General features: G+C 50.5%; 2 protein-coding genes across 2 annotated transcripts; both read left to right on the top strand.

Annotated features, from left to right (window-relative positions):
* Positions 1 to 5,479: 5,479 nt before the first annotated feature.
* CC1G_11893 (GMP synthase) lies at positions 5,480 to 8,258 on the top strand (the record flags this gene model as incomplete). Its single annotated transcript, XM_001838512.2, has 11 exons — positions 5,480 to 5,536; positions 5,592 to 5,691; positions 5,753 to 5,865; positions 5,921 to 6,058; positions 6,118 to 6,333; positions 6,392 to 6,525; positions 6,597 to 7,021; positions 7,187 to 7,446; positions 7,580 to 7,629; positions 7,744 to 7,849; positions 7,918 to 8,258. The coding sequence occupies 11 exons, from the start codon at positions 5,480 to 5,482 to the stop codon at positions 7,933 to 7,935; spliced, it is 1,617 nt and encodes a 538-aa protein (XP_001838564.2). The 3' UTR covers positions 7,936 to 8,258.
* Positions 8,259 to 10,353: 2,095 nt separating this feature from the next.
* Positions 10,354 to 16,352, top strand: CC1G_11892 (exonuclease II; the record flags this gene model as incomplete). Its single annotated transcript, XM_001838511.2, has 19 exons — positions 10,354 to 10,481; positions 10,819 to 10,874; positions 10,945 to 10,968; positions 11,020 to 11,298; positions 11,399 to 11,711; positions 11,768 to 12,012; positions 12,071 to 12,250; positions 12,310 to 12,752; positions 12,826 to 12,979; positions 13,108 to 13,229; positions 13,308 to 13,452; positions 13,538 to 14,182; positions 14,243 to 14,493; positions 14,565 to 14,858; positions 14,988 to 15,033; positions 15,093 to 15,226; positions 15,284 to 15,576; positions 15,635 to 15,841; positions 15,905 to 16,352. 19 exons carry the CDS (start codon positions 10,354 to 10,356, stop codon positions 16,350 to 16,352), a joined length of 4,407 nt encoding a protein of 1,468 aa, XP_001838563.2.
* Positions 16,353 to 16,935: the final 583 nt, after the last annotated feature.

The raw sequence follows: 16,935 nt of genomic DNA, 5'->3' as shown, positions 1-16,935 counted from the left end.
CCAGCGAAGCTTGGGCTGTAACTTGAGGATTCCGTGTTGACATGATGGTCTTTTAATATTCGCTCGACCGACTGGTCATCCAAACCGAGAAATGGGGACTCAGAGGTTTTCTCACCAAGATCGGGATCAGTTCATGTAACGTGTTGTTCAAGATTAGGTCCTTGAATCAAGATCGATTTTCGTCGCTGCTTACTCCACCTCCGACGTACCATCTACGGAAAACGACCGAGAGCGGGGAGTCAATACGCCTGTCCAGATGGGGTTTCCATGCAAAAAGTACCATGAAGGCGGCGACTATTACATGTGGAAGCCTTCACTTGGTAAGATCTGTACTTTTCGAGTTTGAATAGCCAAGTTGGGCGGTGGCTCTGCCTTCACGGAACTCTCTGCTATTTCGAGACCTCGCACATGTAGGTTCGAAGTGGTAATCGAGTTCTTAGCAACAGTGTTCACTCGCCTTGAGTAAAGAGAAGTTGCATATTGGCATCGAGGGAAGACCATAATTAGAGACTTAAACTCCCGTGCATAGCCTGACGGAAGAAGCCGAGAATTTGGTACTAACTCATCTCCCATTTGGCATAGATTTTGCATCCAATCTGCTTAGCCTGAACAGAATTTGACCCGACTGTTGTTAGTGCATTCCTCTCTTCAAGCCGCCGGCCATTGAACTTGAAATAACCTCGAGCTAGTGCCTGCGATGTACTCATCCAACAAGGTGATGGTTGTGGTGTGCACTGGCGATGACAACCATGAGCACTTCCGTAAAAGCTGGGAGGGAGTTCCAATTCAGTATCAGTATCATTGCCGTTGTTAGTTCCCGCAAGGCTAAACCATTCCTGATTCACGGTGACGAGGGTTGAGCGCCTTGTCTCCTTGGAGTCCCTGGCATTCCTCGATTGCGTAAAGAAAGCCCATTTCCAGTATTAGGCCTATCCTCCTTCAACTTCACTCTCCGCTCGCCTCACCCTCCAAGCTGCTGCATTCATGCAGCCCTTAACGACTGCGTAAATAATAATCACAAAAACGTGTCTTTGGTCTACCTCAGATTGACAGACGCTCCAATCCCCAACAAGTAGCCAATCGAACAGTGACATTGAGGTGGATGATTCCGCTTTCTATCACTTTCAATCTGGTCCGAGCCGCTCTGGAGCAGCAATGATGGATCATTCCCTCAGTATGTATTCCAGAAGAATGGGGGTGTATTTTTATCTCAGGAATTCCGTCAAGGGCGCGCCTCGAGATGAGCTCACCGAGTGCGGTTTTCCCAATAACCCACTCATTCCCTTTCATGGAGCTGAGTTGAAAGTGCTCCGAACGCTGGAGATGCCAAAACAAGGCCAGATTCTCTATCACACTCCTGAAGCACCCACCACCTTATTCGACACCCGGACAGCATTTTTCATTGGTTGGGATCTTCGACCTTACTCCCTCAAGGCAACTGCGACGAGTCTACTAATTGCGTCGGGATGTAAGGTTCAGGGACAATACAAGTCTGCGTAAATGAAGTCAGGGTCCTAAAGCCAAACTAATACGTGTAATTGGCTTTTTTGGACCCTTCAATATCAGTCCTCGAGGACAAAACAGGCATCTTTGACTTTTCTCGGCGGTGTTAGTTCTTGGGACGACGAATGACCTCAGCTCCCGTGGTCACGGTTGCATACGTTGATTGCGTAGGCCTCACGTACCCCCGATCGTGCACTAGGTGTGGGTCGAGCTACATTCTCCACCCCTTCTGATAGCCATTGGTCTGTTTGTGGACAGATATAATCATTCCGGACTCTCAAGTGGTGTTTATCTCAGTGATTTCACTCGAGGAAAGACATGGGCATCAAATAAATATCTTGTCCCACACGCCTCTGTAGGTCTGGACGAGCTGTCCCTCTCAGTCCCAACCACGAGACCCAGGCAGTGTTTCAACTCGGTATTCATGTTACAACAGATTTTGCTACGGAATACTAAGGATAGAGCCAGAAAGAGTCAACTCACATGTCAATATCAGGATCGCAACAGGCACAAGAACTCGAGAAGCACACTCTATGGGAGATTTCACAGGCGGTGAGATCAAAGTGAAATCAAGAAACGAAAATCGGAGAAAAAATGGGATTATTCCCTTTGAGCCGTTGTATTCCAGATGATGTTGATGCAGAGCTCTCGACTCGATGATGGAAGTCGCCTTTAAGTCTGCCTTTTCCGCAAACTTCGAGGGCTTTCAGCCGGTTATCTACTGCTCGCTAATGAATACAGGGGTTAACCGTGGGGTCAAATTATGATGGGAAAACTATACGGGCTTGCGATAGATCGACGCCAGAATTAACCGAACTACGATTGTGGCACTCCAGGCGTGCTTTCTATCTCAATCCGAATCGGCTTTTCCAGCTCGGTCGGGCACAGCGAGTGGGTCAGGAGAACGCCGTACAAGAGGTACTGACCATTATCACTATCACTTGGCGAACGTGAGCTCGTTCAGGCTTCTACTAGCTTCTACTCTGACGGATCAGCCGTTCCTTGATGATGAGCAAGAACCAGTAAGGTGAACGTAGGCCAACGCATGGTGTATTGACGATGACCATGGACCACATCGTCGAGAACTAAACATGCCGCGTTTTATGAAAAGGTACGGTCAAGAGCGGTATGTAGATCATCGCAAGAAGTAAGCGGAACCATGCGAAGGTAATGTCACTGCCTATGTGCTGTGGGTATGTCCTGAGACAAGAAATGATGCCATGGCCTCGACGACGGTCGTTGAAACACATCATAGCCCAAGAGGTCATGCCAGAAGAATGGTCCACCGTTACTGCCCGATTACGCCGCTCACCCGCCGCACAAGGCCTCCCAGCCGACCCACCTTTGCCACACTTTTGAGCTTCTTCGCTTGTTGGTGGCTGGAACGCCGTAGCACTCGTTCCGACCGACGGATCTTTAACCGCGTACTATTGTCAAAAGGCAGATTGCCTCCCCAGAACTCAGCTGTCAGGTGGCAAGAAGGGAATACGGTTGAAGCGCATAGTTCCCGTCGTTCCATCAGCAGTGGGTCTTTGGCAAAGACAAGGATCAGCACGTTTCGAAGGTAACCCTCTAGTCTTCCCAACAGGACCCCACATGCGGCTGTCTATAGGCTGTCATAATGAAACAATCTATTATCAGCATCTAGGTATCACGGGCATCCGTATCCCTCTCTCTTGACTTAAAAATAGTCATTCGCAGTCATCACATGCGTGCGGGAGTCGCTGCGGCGGGTGGAGGGCGCCGGGAGACGTGGTTGGACGAGTCCCCGCGTACTACGTGTAGCTGTGGGTAAGGCTCGAGAATAGCTTCGGAGATTGTTCCTGGTACAATGTCGACGAAGTGATGGGCTTCCAAGGAACCTCGGGCAATCATCGTCGAACCTTGGAGGCGGTGTGGTGCTATTTTCTTCAAGTGCCCGAAATTATGCCTTCCAAGTATACGGCGCCCTCTTTGCATCCACAGAACGGAAGATATCATATCACTGAACAAGAGATATTGATACTGCGCAAGCGAATAGTAGTATAACCACTACTACGACCTAAGCCAGAATAAAAAACGAGACTTGCCCAAAAGGATCGAGTACCGACCATTGTCTTTTCAGCACCGCCTTGGATGGGTCAGGTGAGGTCCGCACTCGTTTCGCGGTGATAGCACCGACAGGTAAGGTATGCGCGCCACCATCTATTTCCCATGAAAGGCCAATTCCCAACCTGAGCGAGGCGAAAAAGGGGTGGCCTCGACCAAAACGAGGAGTGATGTCGCTGATCGCGTACCTTCGACATCATCAGACATCGGGAACGCGACATGCGATCATCTCGAGTGATGGACGGGCGCTGGCCGAGAATTACCGTTGGCGCTGGCGCCGGGAGGGCAGCGCTTTTGATAAGTGTCTGCTAGCTCCTTGTTTTTTCGTGGTGTGCAGCGGCGTACGTTAGTATGATTGTAAATGGGAATGTCAGTCGGTCGGCGGTGGAGACAAATATCGGAATCAGATCATTGCCAATGGCGTAGGAGCGTCTCGTGTTGGGGTGAATAGTACATCACAACCCGTCTAGGCCGGTCTTTAGATTTAAACGGACAAGTCAGATTAACTGTTTTCGTCAATGACAATGATCGTGAAATTAAAGTGGTTCTCTGATCAAAGAATGAAGCAGGCCCTTCTTATCTGTAGCGGAACGACAGAATGTCCCTTTTCCGGTCTTCACTATTCTTGGGCGCCTAATAATAGACCAAGTGCTTGTTCGGTCAGAAATGACCTTGAAGTCATGAACACCGTCGGCCATTACTATCCTCGCTCAGGTTTTTACGCGGCAGAAGACAACCTACGGGGCTGTTAGGCTGTAGAGCGAACTACCAACTGCGGACTAACTTTGGCAGGTATCTAAGTACCCACGGCTCGCACACTTGATTTTGCGTTGAGATAGCGTTCGGCTTGTCAGCGCTGGTGAGCGCATTACTGCATCGTGGACGCTCGTGACGGTCATCCGAGGCTCCGCTCAGATGGGGGAAGAAGAGTCAACTATCCTCAGAATTAGATCTCATGCCGGAAGTAAACCGCGAATGACGGAGGCAAAGCAACGGTTTTCATCCCAAAGTCCACTTCCTATACTTGGGCAGTGGGATTAAGGCTCGAAACAACCGAATGCGAGGGGTATCAACCGAAGCGGTAACTACAATATTGGTGATTAACTTCTTCTCCCGTGAGCATATGGACATATTGGCAAGTGATAGGAAGGTCGGTACATAACGCAATCGATTCTACTAGTAATGGTATTGCGGAGACTCGCACCCTCGGTGTTCTTCCTGCGATGGTATTGGCTACACACTCAAAATCGAGGGTGGTTGGGAGTGGGTGTGCTTCTAGTCAAGGGAAAATGGACCATATGACCATCCTGGCCGGGTTAACATGCCCACTGCGCCATTGCTCGAGTTCTGAGGCCGCTTTAAATAATTCCTCATTGTGGCGAATGATTCGGGGTGTTAAGAAGCTCGGTAGGACCCGCGATCCGCGTGCGACTACAGTGATAAGAGTAAAGAAGCTCAGTTCCTTTCATACTTTATAAGCGTTGTTGAAGAAGCGACCAGTGAAGTTTCCTGTCAAAATAGACGTGACCAAGGTGAGAAGGAGAGAGATGGGGTCGGACACGCGGAGGAGAAAAGTCACAGAAATGGTCTTCGCGGTGACTCAAGGGTACCGGTATTTCTTCCATGCTATTACCCGAACGCTCTCTCATTTGTTGCTTCGAGCTCTTCGATTCCCTGAAGGGCAGGCAGCTCGCTTCCAGGACTCATTAGAGCTCCGTGGCCGGGATCAGCGCCAAGGAGGCCAAGGGCGTCTAAATTTAGAGCTTGATCTAGTCACGTGCCTCTAATTTTTGCAGTTCCAATTTGGGAGGTCGGTCGATTAGATGGATTAGCTCGATTTTGAATTGAATCCTCGTTCGTTTCTTGACCTCGAACCGTCACAGTTGAAATGGCTGAAATCCACGACCAGTTCGATACAATCCTTATTCTGGATTTTGGATCCCAGGTAAGTCTTCTGTGAATGAGAAGAAAGAAGTTTTTTTGACTAAAGTCGGTCGTAGTATAGCCATTTGATAACTCGAAGGTGTCGAGAACATAAGGTCTATGCAGAGCTCCTGCCATGCACCACTAAAATCAAGGATATTAACTTCAAACCTAAAGGTTTGTATAGATCTGTGACGAGAAGATAACAGGAATTCTAAACAGTTGCTTCTGCACCCAGGCGTCATTCTGTCGGGCTCACCGTATTCGGTGTATGATAAAGATTCTCCTCATGTTGATCCTGCAGTCTTCGATCTCGGAGTTCCGATATTGGGAATCTGTTACGGTCTACAGGTTCGTCCACCTATTCATTTGGTCACCAATACCCATAGCTCATCTGTTTTCACAGGAATTGGCGTGGAACCTCGGCGGAGAGGTCACCAAATGCGATCATCGAGAGTATGGCTTCGCTGAGGTCAAGATTAACAAAATTGGAAGTGGGAACGGTGTAGATGCTTTGTTCGAAGGGCTGGGAGACGAAATGCAGGTTCGTTTTGCAATTTTTTTTTTTGATTGGATGCGTGCTGTAGCTCAACGTTATTACAGGTCTGGATGTCGCACGGCGACCAATTGTCGAAACCGCCAGCAAATTTCCATGTGATAGGACATACCCAATCCGCACCTTACGCTGCCCTGGCCCACGACTCGAAGCCCATCTACGGCATCCAGTTCCACCCCGAAGTCACCCACTCCCCGCGAGGAAAGGAAGTCATCGGGAGGTTTATCCTCAACATTTGCGGATGCAAGCCCACTTGGACCATGGTACGCCCCTTCCCAAATTCGTCTTTGCGAATCGCGACATTGATAGGGCTCCTTTTAGGAAGAGTTTATTGGAAAGGAGATCAACCGCATTCGCGAGATTTGTGGTCCCAAGGGCCGTGTTATTGGAGCCGTGAGCGGAGGTGTGGACAGCACTGTGGCGGCTAAGCTCATGCATGAGGCGATTGGCGACAGGTACGTGCTATCTATCATCATAATCCTTTTTGAGAATTAGGCGTTTGCTTATCAGCGGCCGCCTGTCTCAGGTTCCACGCGATCATGGTCGATAATGGTGTTCTTCGCAAGGACGAGGCGAAGCAGGTGTACGAGATGCTCAACAGGGACTTGGGTGTCAACTTGACAGTCGTGGACGCCTCTGAGCGCTTCCTCTCCCGTCTCGAGGGCATCGAGGATCCGGAGCAAAAGCGTAAGATCATTGGCAACACTTTTATCCACGTCTTTGAGGATGAGGCTGCCAAGATCGAGGCTGCTGCTGAGGCTGAGGAGGCCAAGGGCGCGGACGCGAAGGGGCGAGTCGAGTGGTTGCTCCAGGGTACATTGTATCCGGATGTTATCGAGAGTATCAGCTTCAAGGGGCCGAGCGCAACCATCAAAACGCACCATAACGTCGGCGGTCTTCTCAAGGACATGAAGCTCAAGTTGATCGAACCCCTTCGCGAGCTGTTCAAAGGTACGTTTCCTTCCAACTTCAGTTCTCGTGGAGGGCACACCCATCCTCTTTCGGTAACATCTCCGAGAAGGAGGAGGCGAAGGAGTGGATGGGTTGTTTTGGTTCTCCGACCAAATCAAACGTTTGTTTTTTTACTGACTCTCCCACCCTTGTTTTGGCGATTAGACGAAGTGAGAGCGTTGGGACGATTGCTGTCAATACCGGCTCCACTTGTGCAACGCCATCCGTTCCCAGGTCCTGGTCTTGCGATTCGGATTCTTGGGCCCGTCACTCGGGAGCAAGTGAAGATACTCCAGCACGCGGATAGCATCTATATCGAGGAGATTCGAAAGGCGGGCTTGTACGATCAAATTTCTCAAGCTTTTGCGGTTCTCCTGCCTGTGAAGGCTGTTGGTGTTATGGGCGACGCTCGGACTTACGAACAGGTGCGTATACTCGTTCTTCCTTCTCTCATCTCCTTTACGTTTCTCCTTCGCTACATAATCCTCTTTATGGACCCCCGCTTTGGTTTCGTGTGCTCTTAAGCGATCTTATCTAACCGAACACTATCCCAATTAGGTGATCGCGTTGCGCGCTGTACAGTCTGAAGACTTTATGACAGCGGACTGGTACGAATCTCTGACGCGTTCTTTCGGTCTTCTCTCGTTGCTGACGTGTTTGTGATGGATTTGCCACCTGGCTTCTTCTTCCTGTCCTCCTCTTCCTCTTTTTTTTTTTTGTAGGTATGTGTTCCCACCTGACGTCCTGAGAAGGATATCTTCGCGGATCACCAACGAAGTCGCTGGTATCAATCGCGTTACCTATGATATTTCGTCCAAGCCACCTGCTGTGCGTCATCCCTTTTTTTTTTTCTCGTCAGCTGGATTGAGTGTCGTTGACATGGACTTTTTTTGTAGACTGTGGAATGGTTGTGATTTGTTGGTCAGCGAAAAAGTGGTTATGTTAGACTAGAGATGGTATGGTAGGGCATACCCCCATCTGAAGATCTGAAGAGAAGACGTACCTTTTTGGCTTTTTTTGCTTTTGGGGATCTGTAGAGGCTTTGGATGGGTTTTTTGAATTGCGATGGTCAGGTTGGCTGTTGTTAGAGACGGCGAAAAAAAATGACACTTTGAAATATAGTGTTGACGTTTCCTTACTTCTTTCTATCATGATGGTCACAATGTGGTTGGGGTGTTGTATTGGAGCTACAGTTGGCAGAGCACGTCGATACGAGTGGCATTTTTGAATTGCGTGGACGACTAGAGTGTCTGTACGCATGATGTCAGAACAGCTTCGATTCGTCTTGAATCTGCCAACTCTTGCGTCGAGTTCCAAAAAAGTTCCAAAACATAAGGATCATTGAATAGATAGATAGATACGTCTACCATTCCCACTGAGTTGTTGCGAGTCGGGTGGAATATCGATATCACTGCTAAGGTTCCCATTCCCATCCAAGTCCCATAGAATCAATCCCATTGGGATACGTACATAAAATAACCCAGAAGATGTAAAAGGAGATCTATCTATGCGCGTTCCGGAGCGACCAAACGGATCGCCCCTCGTTAGACAGACGCTTGTCAAACCGCGAAGAGGGTATGTTCGGGCATGGGTCGTACCGTAGCCGAGGGTCAAGAGTGAAATTTATCGCCCCCTCCCCCAAGTTTGCAATAACATCACGCGTAAGTGCGCATACGCAGGCTATTGTGACTTGTCCACCCGGGGAAATGCTACAGGTTCCTTGGTACTGGTCACATCATCAAAGTTTTAAGAAGCCTGCGGGCCTGAGGTCTGAGGGAGTGTGGGGATAAGGTGCCTGTATGTGAGTGCTAAGGGGATGTGTGTACGGTGGTATGGTATGTCTGTTTGATGGGACCCCGCTGGCGGATTAGCTGACCTGAAGGCTGTCATGTCATAAAACGCCGAAAAAGGCTCGTGAAGAGCTCTATCTTTTTGCGAAATGGACAAAGCGATGTGGGTGGGTGGGGAAAGGTGAAGTCTGAAGGATGGGAGGCGTTTGACGTGATATTCTGCGTCAATTCAGGATTACATACCTCAGGCCTCAGGCTGTTCTGTGCTGTTCCGTATCTGCGGTGCAGCCTGCATGCGTAGATTCCTTTGGCTATTTCACACACACTCAGGCATACCCGATCGAGGGGAGTTTGAAGCAGGTATGGTAGTTAGATATTGGTATCATTTGGGGAATCGCAGGTAGGGTGGATACAATGCCGCAACGCGCTACTTACGATGATCTGATTTTTTTCGTTTGTTGGGTGGATGATGTCGACGCGGTGTGGTATGGGAGATGCGAAATGGAGAACATGGATCGAGGCGTGGACGGAGGCCTGAGGCGTGGTGCTGTCACTATGTCATAACCGTTGCGGCATGGTTGAGGGATTGGGAAACCGTGAAGGCCGCTAGACAAAACCTGTGTACCACTAACGAGGTCGTTACTAGGGCCAATTGTGAAATTGGGTGCGGAGGCCAATGGGGAATGGAAGGTGGGTCTGCGTGTTTACCTCCAGATGGCGCTGATGGACGGGTGGATGGCGGCGGTTGATGTTCCATTACGGTAAAGAGACGCCCATTGGGGGTCGTGGTGCTGCTCAAGTTTCTTCTTGCGGTGTGAATGGTGGATGAGATCGTTGCGGCCTGAAGGAGGTGAAATAGCCATAGCCTTCTACCATTTCACCGGGCTTCTCCGCTTCGCGGGCGATGTTAGCGGGGAGCTCGCAAGGGATCCAGTGATGTGGGATGGGATGGATGGATGTATGAACGTACCACGGCCTTCCCCGAGGTGAACGAAATGACCGAGAGAACAGACGAAGACCCGGTACGGATTGCGATTACTGAAGGAGGGTGAGATTTGAACGTAAGAGCTGGAAAGTGAGTCAGCGGTGAGTGCGCATACCACCCAATTGAATGAAAGACGAAGATGAAGATGAAGATCTATCGGATTTTCATACCATGGATTTGAGTGAGACCAAGTTCTAGTTTGAACCTTGAGGCTGTTGATTACCTGTCGAGCGGTCGGGATCACACGCCCTCCGAGTCCCCCTAGATGCCAGGGGAAGGGGTCATTCTATGTTTCTCCCGCAGAGAAGGGAATGATTCCCTAGGGACGGTTCGTATCGAGTTAGATTGTCACTTGTGACCTGGATCGTCATAGGGTCCCATATAGCCATAGCCTTGACGTGTTCAAGGGTCAATCTTGTGAAATGGATTTGAATTCCAATCTAGAGCCTGATAACCGCCTTCTTGGGAAGCGATTTGGCGGGAGATAGGTGTCCTTAACAGCCCCCCAATGGTGGTATGATTTGGTCGATAGGGTTTTGCCAATTCTGAGCCAACAAATGAGATCGGATTTGGTCAGGGACGCTCATATTGAGCACATATTGCATTGGCGTCGAGATAGAGGGCCAGACGACGCCCTCGATGCGCTGGTCATCGTCAGGACGGTCGAGGAGATGGTGGAACGGAGGTTGGTCATCGCCCGTGGCTGTGCTTGGCGGTGAAGGCCATGACTCGCCTGGCACGATCACATTCATTATTTTCTTTCTCTACAACTACCACCATCCTTTCGGGATTTTTGGTCTTATTTCGTCTTAAAGATCTGTGTACAATATGGGTACGTCGTCAAAACGGTCGTAAAGGCCGGGCACTAATACAGAACGATCCAGGTATTCCAAAGGTACGGTCTGCCGCGCGTCGCGTATTGAAGAACGAATCTGAAACTTGATTGTTTCGCAGTTCTTTCGTTATATTTCGTAGGTTTTCTGGTTTCTTGGAATCGGAGAGGTCTCTAATGGCCGTGACAGAGAGCGATACCCCTTGACTTCACAACTAATCCAAGAGAACAAGATCCCCGAATTCGGTAGGTTGAAAATGTCCGTATGGAATTTCGTCGGCGCTCACGATTCGGTCCACAGACAATCTCTACCTAGACTTTAATGGCATTATTCACAACTGTACGTCCTCAACTCTCTTTAAACTGAGCTCGGAAGCTAACAGGAATACAGGCTCCCATCCGAACGACGAAGATGCACATTTCAGATTGTCAGAGGAACAGATATTCACTTCGATTTTCGCATATGTGGACCACTTGTTCGAGAAGATCAAGCCGAAGAAACTTTTCTTCATGGCTGTGGACGGTGTTGCGCCTCGTGCCAAGATGAACCAGCAGCGGAGTCGTCGTTTCAGGACGGCCAAAGAGGCGAAGGAGGTCAGGGAGAAGGCGGAGAGGAGGGGCGAGAAACTTCCTGAGGAGAAGGCTTTCGACAGTAACTGTATCACACCTGGTGTGTACTCTATATTCATCCATAAACCCAGTCCGCACGACCCCTGTCGCTACGATGGGTCCTTGTCTTTTCACCAGCGCTAACCCAATATCCCTTCTAGGTACACCATTCATGGCTCGTTTGTCAGCCCAGCTCCGCTACTTCATCAACAAGAAGATCACGGAGGACTCAAACTGGAGGAGCGTCGAAGTCGTTCTCTCAGGCCACGAGGTGCCAGGAGAGGGTGAACACAAGATCATGGAATACATTCGACTATCGCGTGCGCAACCTGACTACAACCCGAACGTGCGCCACTGTTTGTACGGCCTGGACGCCGACCTTATCATGTTGGGGCTTTTGAGCCACGATCCGCACTTTTGCCTTCTCCGTGAGGAGGTCAAGTTTGGACCGCAGCGTAAGAAGGGCAACCAGAGGTATGTCATTCATTCGTTCGTTAGGAAGAGAGAAAGCTCAACACGGGACATCTCAGTTTGGAATCAACCAACTTCTACCTCCTCCATCTCTCCTTGATGCGAGAGTATCTGGATCTAGAGTTCCGGGATATTGAACATGTTCTCCCGTTCCCTTACAACCTGGAGAGGGTAATCGATGACTTCATCCTGCTCGCCGTTTTCGTTGGCAACGACTTTTTGCCCAATCTTCCCGATTTACACATCCACGAGAACGGATTGGAGAAATTGTTTGACGTTTACAAGAAGGCTCTTCCCGGACTGAGTGCGTATACTTCTTCCTTTTGGGTATGCTTGAGCTGTAACTGATTTTTTGAATTCAGATGGGTATATCAACGAGAGCGGTACCATCAATGTGCAGAGGTTGCAGGTGGTTTTGGACGAGATGGCGGTTTGGGAGCGCGAGATCTTCGAGAAGGAGTATGCGGATATGAACTGGTTCAAGGGAAAGCAGGCCAGGCACGTGAAGGAGATGGAGATGGGCCGCAAGCGATCAAAGTTAGGTTCGTGCCACGCCCCACCAATAACCCTTGACGCAATCACTAACGCCTCTTCATTATAGTGTTGACCAAGAGGCAGCGGGAGATATTCGACAAGGTCAAGGCGTTTGTCTTGGAGAACCGCAAAGCACCGTCGCTTGAGCACTTCAAGGCCGCCAGGTTGGAAATGGTCAACGACTTCCCCGCCCGAGAGCGTGCGTTTATCACGCAGTTGTCGCAAGATTTGCATTTGAGCCTGCGCTGGGACGAGTACGACGAGGAGGATAACAATGTTGTCACATGGCGATTCCCGAGGGCGCTGGAAGTTTCCGAGGATGCGGAGGACGAAGAAGGGGAGTGGGAGGATATGCAGGAAGACGAGGAGAACGTCATTGCCGTCGACCGTGTGCTGAACAAGTACGAAAAGGCGCCTGTGGAGGATCCAGATGCGGAGGGTGATTTTGATGCCCGCTATGAGAGATCTATTAAGGAGAAGATGGATGAATGGAAGAGAAGTTACTATCGGGTATGTGCTTGTTCAAACCTTATATGACTGTTCAGCCGGTGGGGGGATGTACTGATGTTGCCTTGTTTCGCAGGAGAAATTGGAGATTTCGTATGATGACCCGAAGGAGATGGGAGACCTTGTGTATCGATATGTGGAGGGTTTGCAGTGGGTCATGCACTACTATTATAGCGGTGTCGCGTCGTGGGGTTGGTTCTACAACTACCACTATGCTCCGCGTATTTCAGGTGAGTAGAAAAAAGAAGCTGGGCAGGTGGCTCGTGCTCGTGCTCGGGCATGCTTGTCATCGGCTTTTTAAGGTTCGGTCAAGAGGGACGCCAGAGCATCTTATTGACAATCACTCATTCTTTTCTAGATCTTCGGAATGTGGATCAAATGACTTTCAACTTTGAGCTGGGAAAGCCGTTTAAACCTTATGAGCAACTTATGGGGGTGTTGCCGGTGGCGAGTAAGGACCATATTCCGTTGGCTTATCAGGTGGGTTTACCCGAGCTTTCCGGCGGGGCTGTCTTGCCTTTGGGGCGGTAATAGAAGCGCTGACGCTGTGTCCGATAGGATCTCATGTATGATCCCAATTCCCCGATCCTCGATTTCTACCCTCTGGAGTTCGAGTCTGATCTGAACGGCAAGAAACAAGACTGGGAGGCGGTCGTGAAGATTCCCTTCATTGATGAGGAGAGGCTGTTGAAGGCGATGGCTTGTAAGTATTCTCTAACATGCGGTTGTGGGCCCTATTGGCTCCACTTGGAGGTCCTTCTCGATTACTGACCGGTCGTTTTTCTCAGCTCGCGAGCATCGGTTGACACCCGAGGAACGACAGCGCAATACTTGGGGTACAAGCACCAAGTTCAGCCACGGCACCGGGGAACCGACCGTCTATCCTTCATCATTACCGGGGTTCTTCCCTCCTATATATCGATGCACCTGTGTCATGGAACCGTTCGACCTTCCCACGCTCGACGGTCTGCATCTTGTCCCTGGCCTCTGCGACGGTGTATTCCTGGGTGCAGAAGCCCTCGCTGGCTTCCCGTCCCTCAAGACTCTCCCGCACAGCGCGACACTGGGCTACCATGGCGTCAACATCCACGGCAGCGAGAGCCGAAACAAGTCCATGATCGTGCACATCGAGAATCCGTACGAGAACACCAAGCCTGAAGAAATAGCGCAAAAGTTTATCGATGAGAGGATTTTCATGGGGTGGCCGTTCTTGCAGGAGGGCAAGGTGGTGGCGGTGTCGGATTCGTTGTTCAAGTATGAGAGGATGGCGGTTGTGCCTGGGCGTCCGGCGAAGATTGTGTCGACGCCGCATTCGCCGCAGGGGTTGGGACATTGGGCGTCCAAGGCGGAGAGGATTGAGCAGGTTTATTCGAAGAGGTGTGGTGTGCTTACTGGATCTGTGGGTGTTTTGTTGCATATTCGCCCGTTGAAGGGTAAGTCTACCTTTTGATCTGTTTATCCAATGATGGGTTGGGCTGATGATTGTGGTTTAGGGTTGAAGCGGTTGGAGACTGGTGCACTGGTCAAGGATTATGAGGGGCCGGATAAGGAGATTGAGCAGGCGGTGCAGATGTGTCTGCAGGAGGTCGTGTCCGAGGACCCGCGTTATATGGAGAGGGCGCCACCCCCGCTCCATGAGGAGTTCCCCGACGGGTCCAAGGTGTTCTTCCTTGGCGAGCATGCGTATGGCGTCGCAGCGCAGGTCTCAGCGACCACTCAGAACACTCTGTCTGTCATCGTGGCGGTAAGTCATTCACAACCCAGCTTGGGTTACAAAATCTTCAACTCATCCTGACCGCCCCTCCCTCTTCCCAGTTCTTCCCCGCCGAACGCCAAGAAATCGACAAATTCAAAGCGATTGTGGATACTCGCAAGTCGAGTCGGTACTTTCCTTCGTACAGGGTCGCGGATATGCTTGGGATGTCTGGACGAGCGCTTGGCAAGATTACGTCGAGTTTCCTGGTTCTTACGTCGGATGAGCAGAAGACGAATTTGGGTCTTAGTCTCAAGTTTGAGGCCAAGTCGATGAAGGTTATTGATTATAGTCGGAAGGATGGGAGGAATTGGGAGTATAGTGAGAAGGCTGTTGAGTTGATTAGGGAGTATAAGGTGCGTTGTGGTTTTCCTGTTCCTGCTTCGTCTTTCCGTTCCTTTCTTGTTGTTCCGTTCGTTTCTTGCCTTTCCGTTCCTCCCTCCATCTCTGCGTTTTATCGGGTAGTCTAACCTGACTTTCGCTAGGCTGCATTCCCGGAAGTCTTTGCGTCTTTGGATAACGGCGGAGATGGTGAGTCCATGCCTTACATTTTCTTCTCATGCATTCCAACTCATTCCTTGTTTGTTTAGCTATTGCACGCGCGACTGATATCTTCCCCGAAGCCGAGGCCGATGCTCGTGTCAAGGAGATCAAGGCGTGGTTGAAGACAAAGGGCGTTCGAGACTTTGAGCCTGTTTCGCTCTTTTGCGATCAACTCTCTAAGGTACGCTTTCTGGATCCTTGGAATGCATGGATTGGAAGGGCTGACTGGTCTTCACAGGAAACTATTGAGGAGATTGAGCAGCTTGCAGATTCTATCACGAAGAGCAAGTCGTCCTCTCAGATCAAGAAGGCTATTGTGAAGGGTATCCCTCGTCAAGCTGTGCTCAAGCCGTCGCATGCTGTTTACCGCCTTCAGAATCAGCATTTTGCCCTTGGAGATCGAGTTACGATGGTTCAAGATTCGGGAGGAGTTCCTCTGGCAGTCAAGGGTGTAGTCGTCGGTCTCAATGCCAGGAGTATGGATGTCCTCTGGGATGTTGCCTTCATCTCTGGAACGACTTTGAACAATCGGTGTGTATTTGGTAATGACTTGTTTCCTTGTTGGATTACTGAGTGAGCGTCTTTGTAGTTGTTCCCAGTATCGCGGATCGACTGTTGCCTTCAACTCTTGCCTCAATCTCACCAACCCGCAATTCGTCACTTCGACCAACCCGCAAGCTCCACCTCCTGTCCGACCACAGATTCCGTTCAATCCCAAGTTTGGCCCGCACCCGCCCATCCAGCCTGCACCTGGCCAAACTGCGGCGTCTGGATTCAGACCTGGGCCTCATGCACAGTGCGTGCTACAGTTTTCATGTCTGTTTGCAAATTACTGATCAGTTCATATCCTTTTCTGCAGTCAAAACGGGACCCACTCGACAGGTCCGGGGCCTCAAATCAAGATCATGAGCAATCCTAATCGGGGTCGGGGTGGGTTTGTCAATGGAGTCGGACGGGGTGGGCATCCTGGAGGCAAGCCGGGTGTGCCAGGTCCCGCGCATGTTGTGCCAGCTGTTAACCCAGGACGCGGCGGGCATGTCAATGGAGCTGCTCCCCGTGGCGCGCAGGCTAGTGCTGCTGCTGGGCCCTCAGCTCCCGCTGCTCAAGTCCAGCCCATCCCGGCGGCCAACGAGCCTGCTCCACACGCTAGTGGTGATTTCGGTCCCCGGGGACGAGGAAGGGGACGTGGTGGACCACCACCATTCCGGGGTCACATAAGGGGAGGATTCGATCGAGGACGCGGGGGTGGAAGAGGAGGGTTCCGGGGCAGGGGCGGTCGTGGATTTGCGCCCCCTTTGGCGTCCTAGGTCCTTGAGGTTTCAGGTTTGAATTGATTCAGATGGATGGGGTGTTCTGTAACTGTGTTGTAACGATTAGGTTTGGGCCAATTTCTGGCCCTCAATTCTACCACACCAGGTTCATCCGAACCTTTCTCTTTCCATCATCTCCCGTCAGGCATCGTGGAGTCTTGGTCCCCCTGTCCGAGCATTATGGCGCGATGGGCGCGCTAAAAACATCGGGAGCGTTCAAAGGGCACGCTAATTTCCCAGCGCTTGTGCAAGGAGGAATGGAAAACGCTCAATGTCGCTGGCGACTGATGTCAATGTTGCTTTTTTCTCTCCCACTTGGCACTGATTGTTTGTTCCGGCTTTTCATTTGACGGCAGCGACAGGGTTAAACCGAATACGGGCGAGTCCGTCGCTAACGTTTTTACTCACAATGCATCTGGCGTTCTCCACCGTGGCAGGTCTCTGTCTCCCGCACAATGGATTCGGAAAGATTCAGGAACCTTTATATGTAGGATGCGTTTTTCAATGTCTTCTGGCAACCCATTCGTACTCTTGACAGGGAAGGAAGCTGACCCCCGTTCACCACCTCATAGTCAACGTG

This window comes from Coprinopsis cinerea (genome assembly GCF_000182895.1).
Source record: "Coprinopsis cinerea okayama7#130 chromosome 4 map unlocalized cont3.4, whole genome shotgun sequence".
NCBI lineage: Eukaryota > Fungi > Basidiomycota > Agaricomycetes > Agaricales > Psathyrellaceae > Coprinopsis > Coprinopsis cinerea.
Note: the sequence above shows the minus strand (reverse complement) of the source record. Positions and strands in the feature narration are given on the sequence as shown.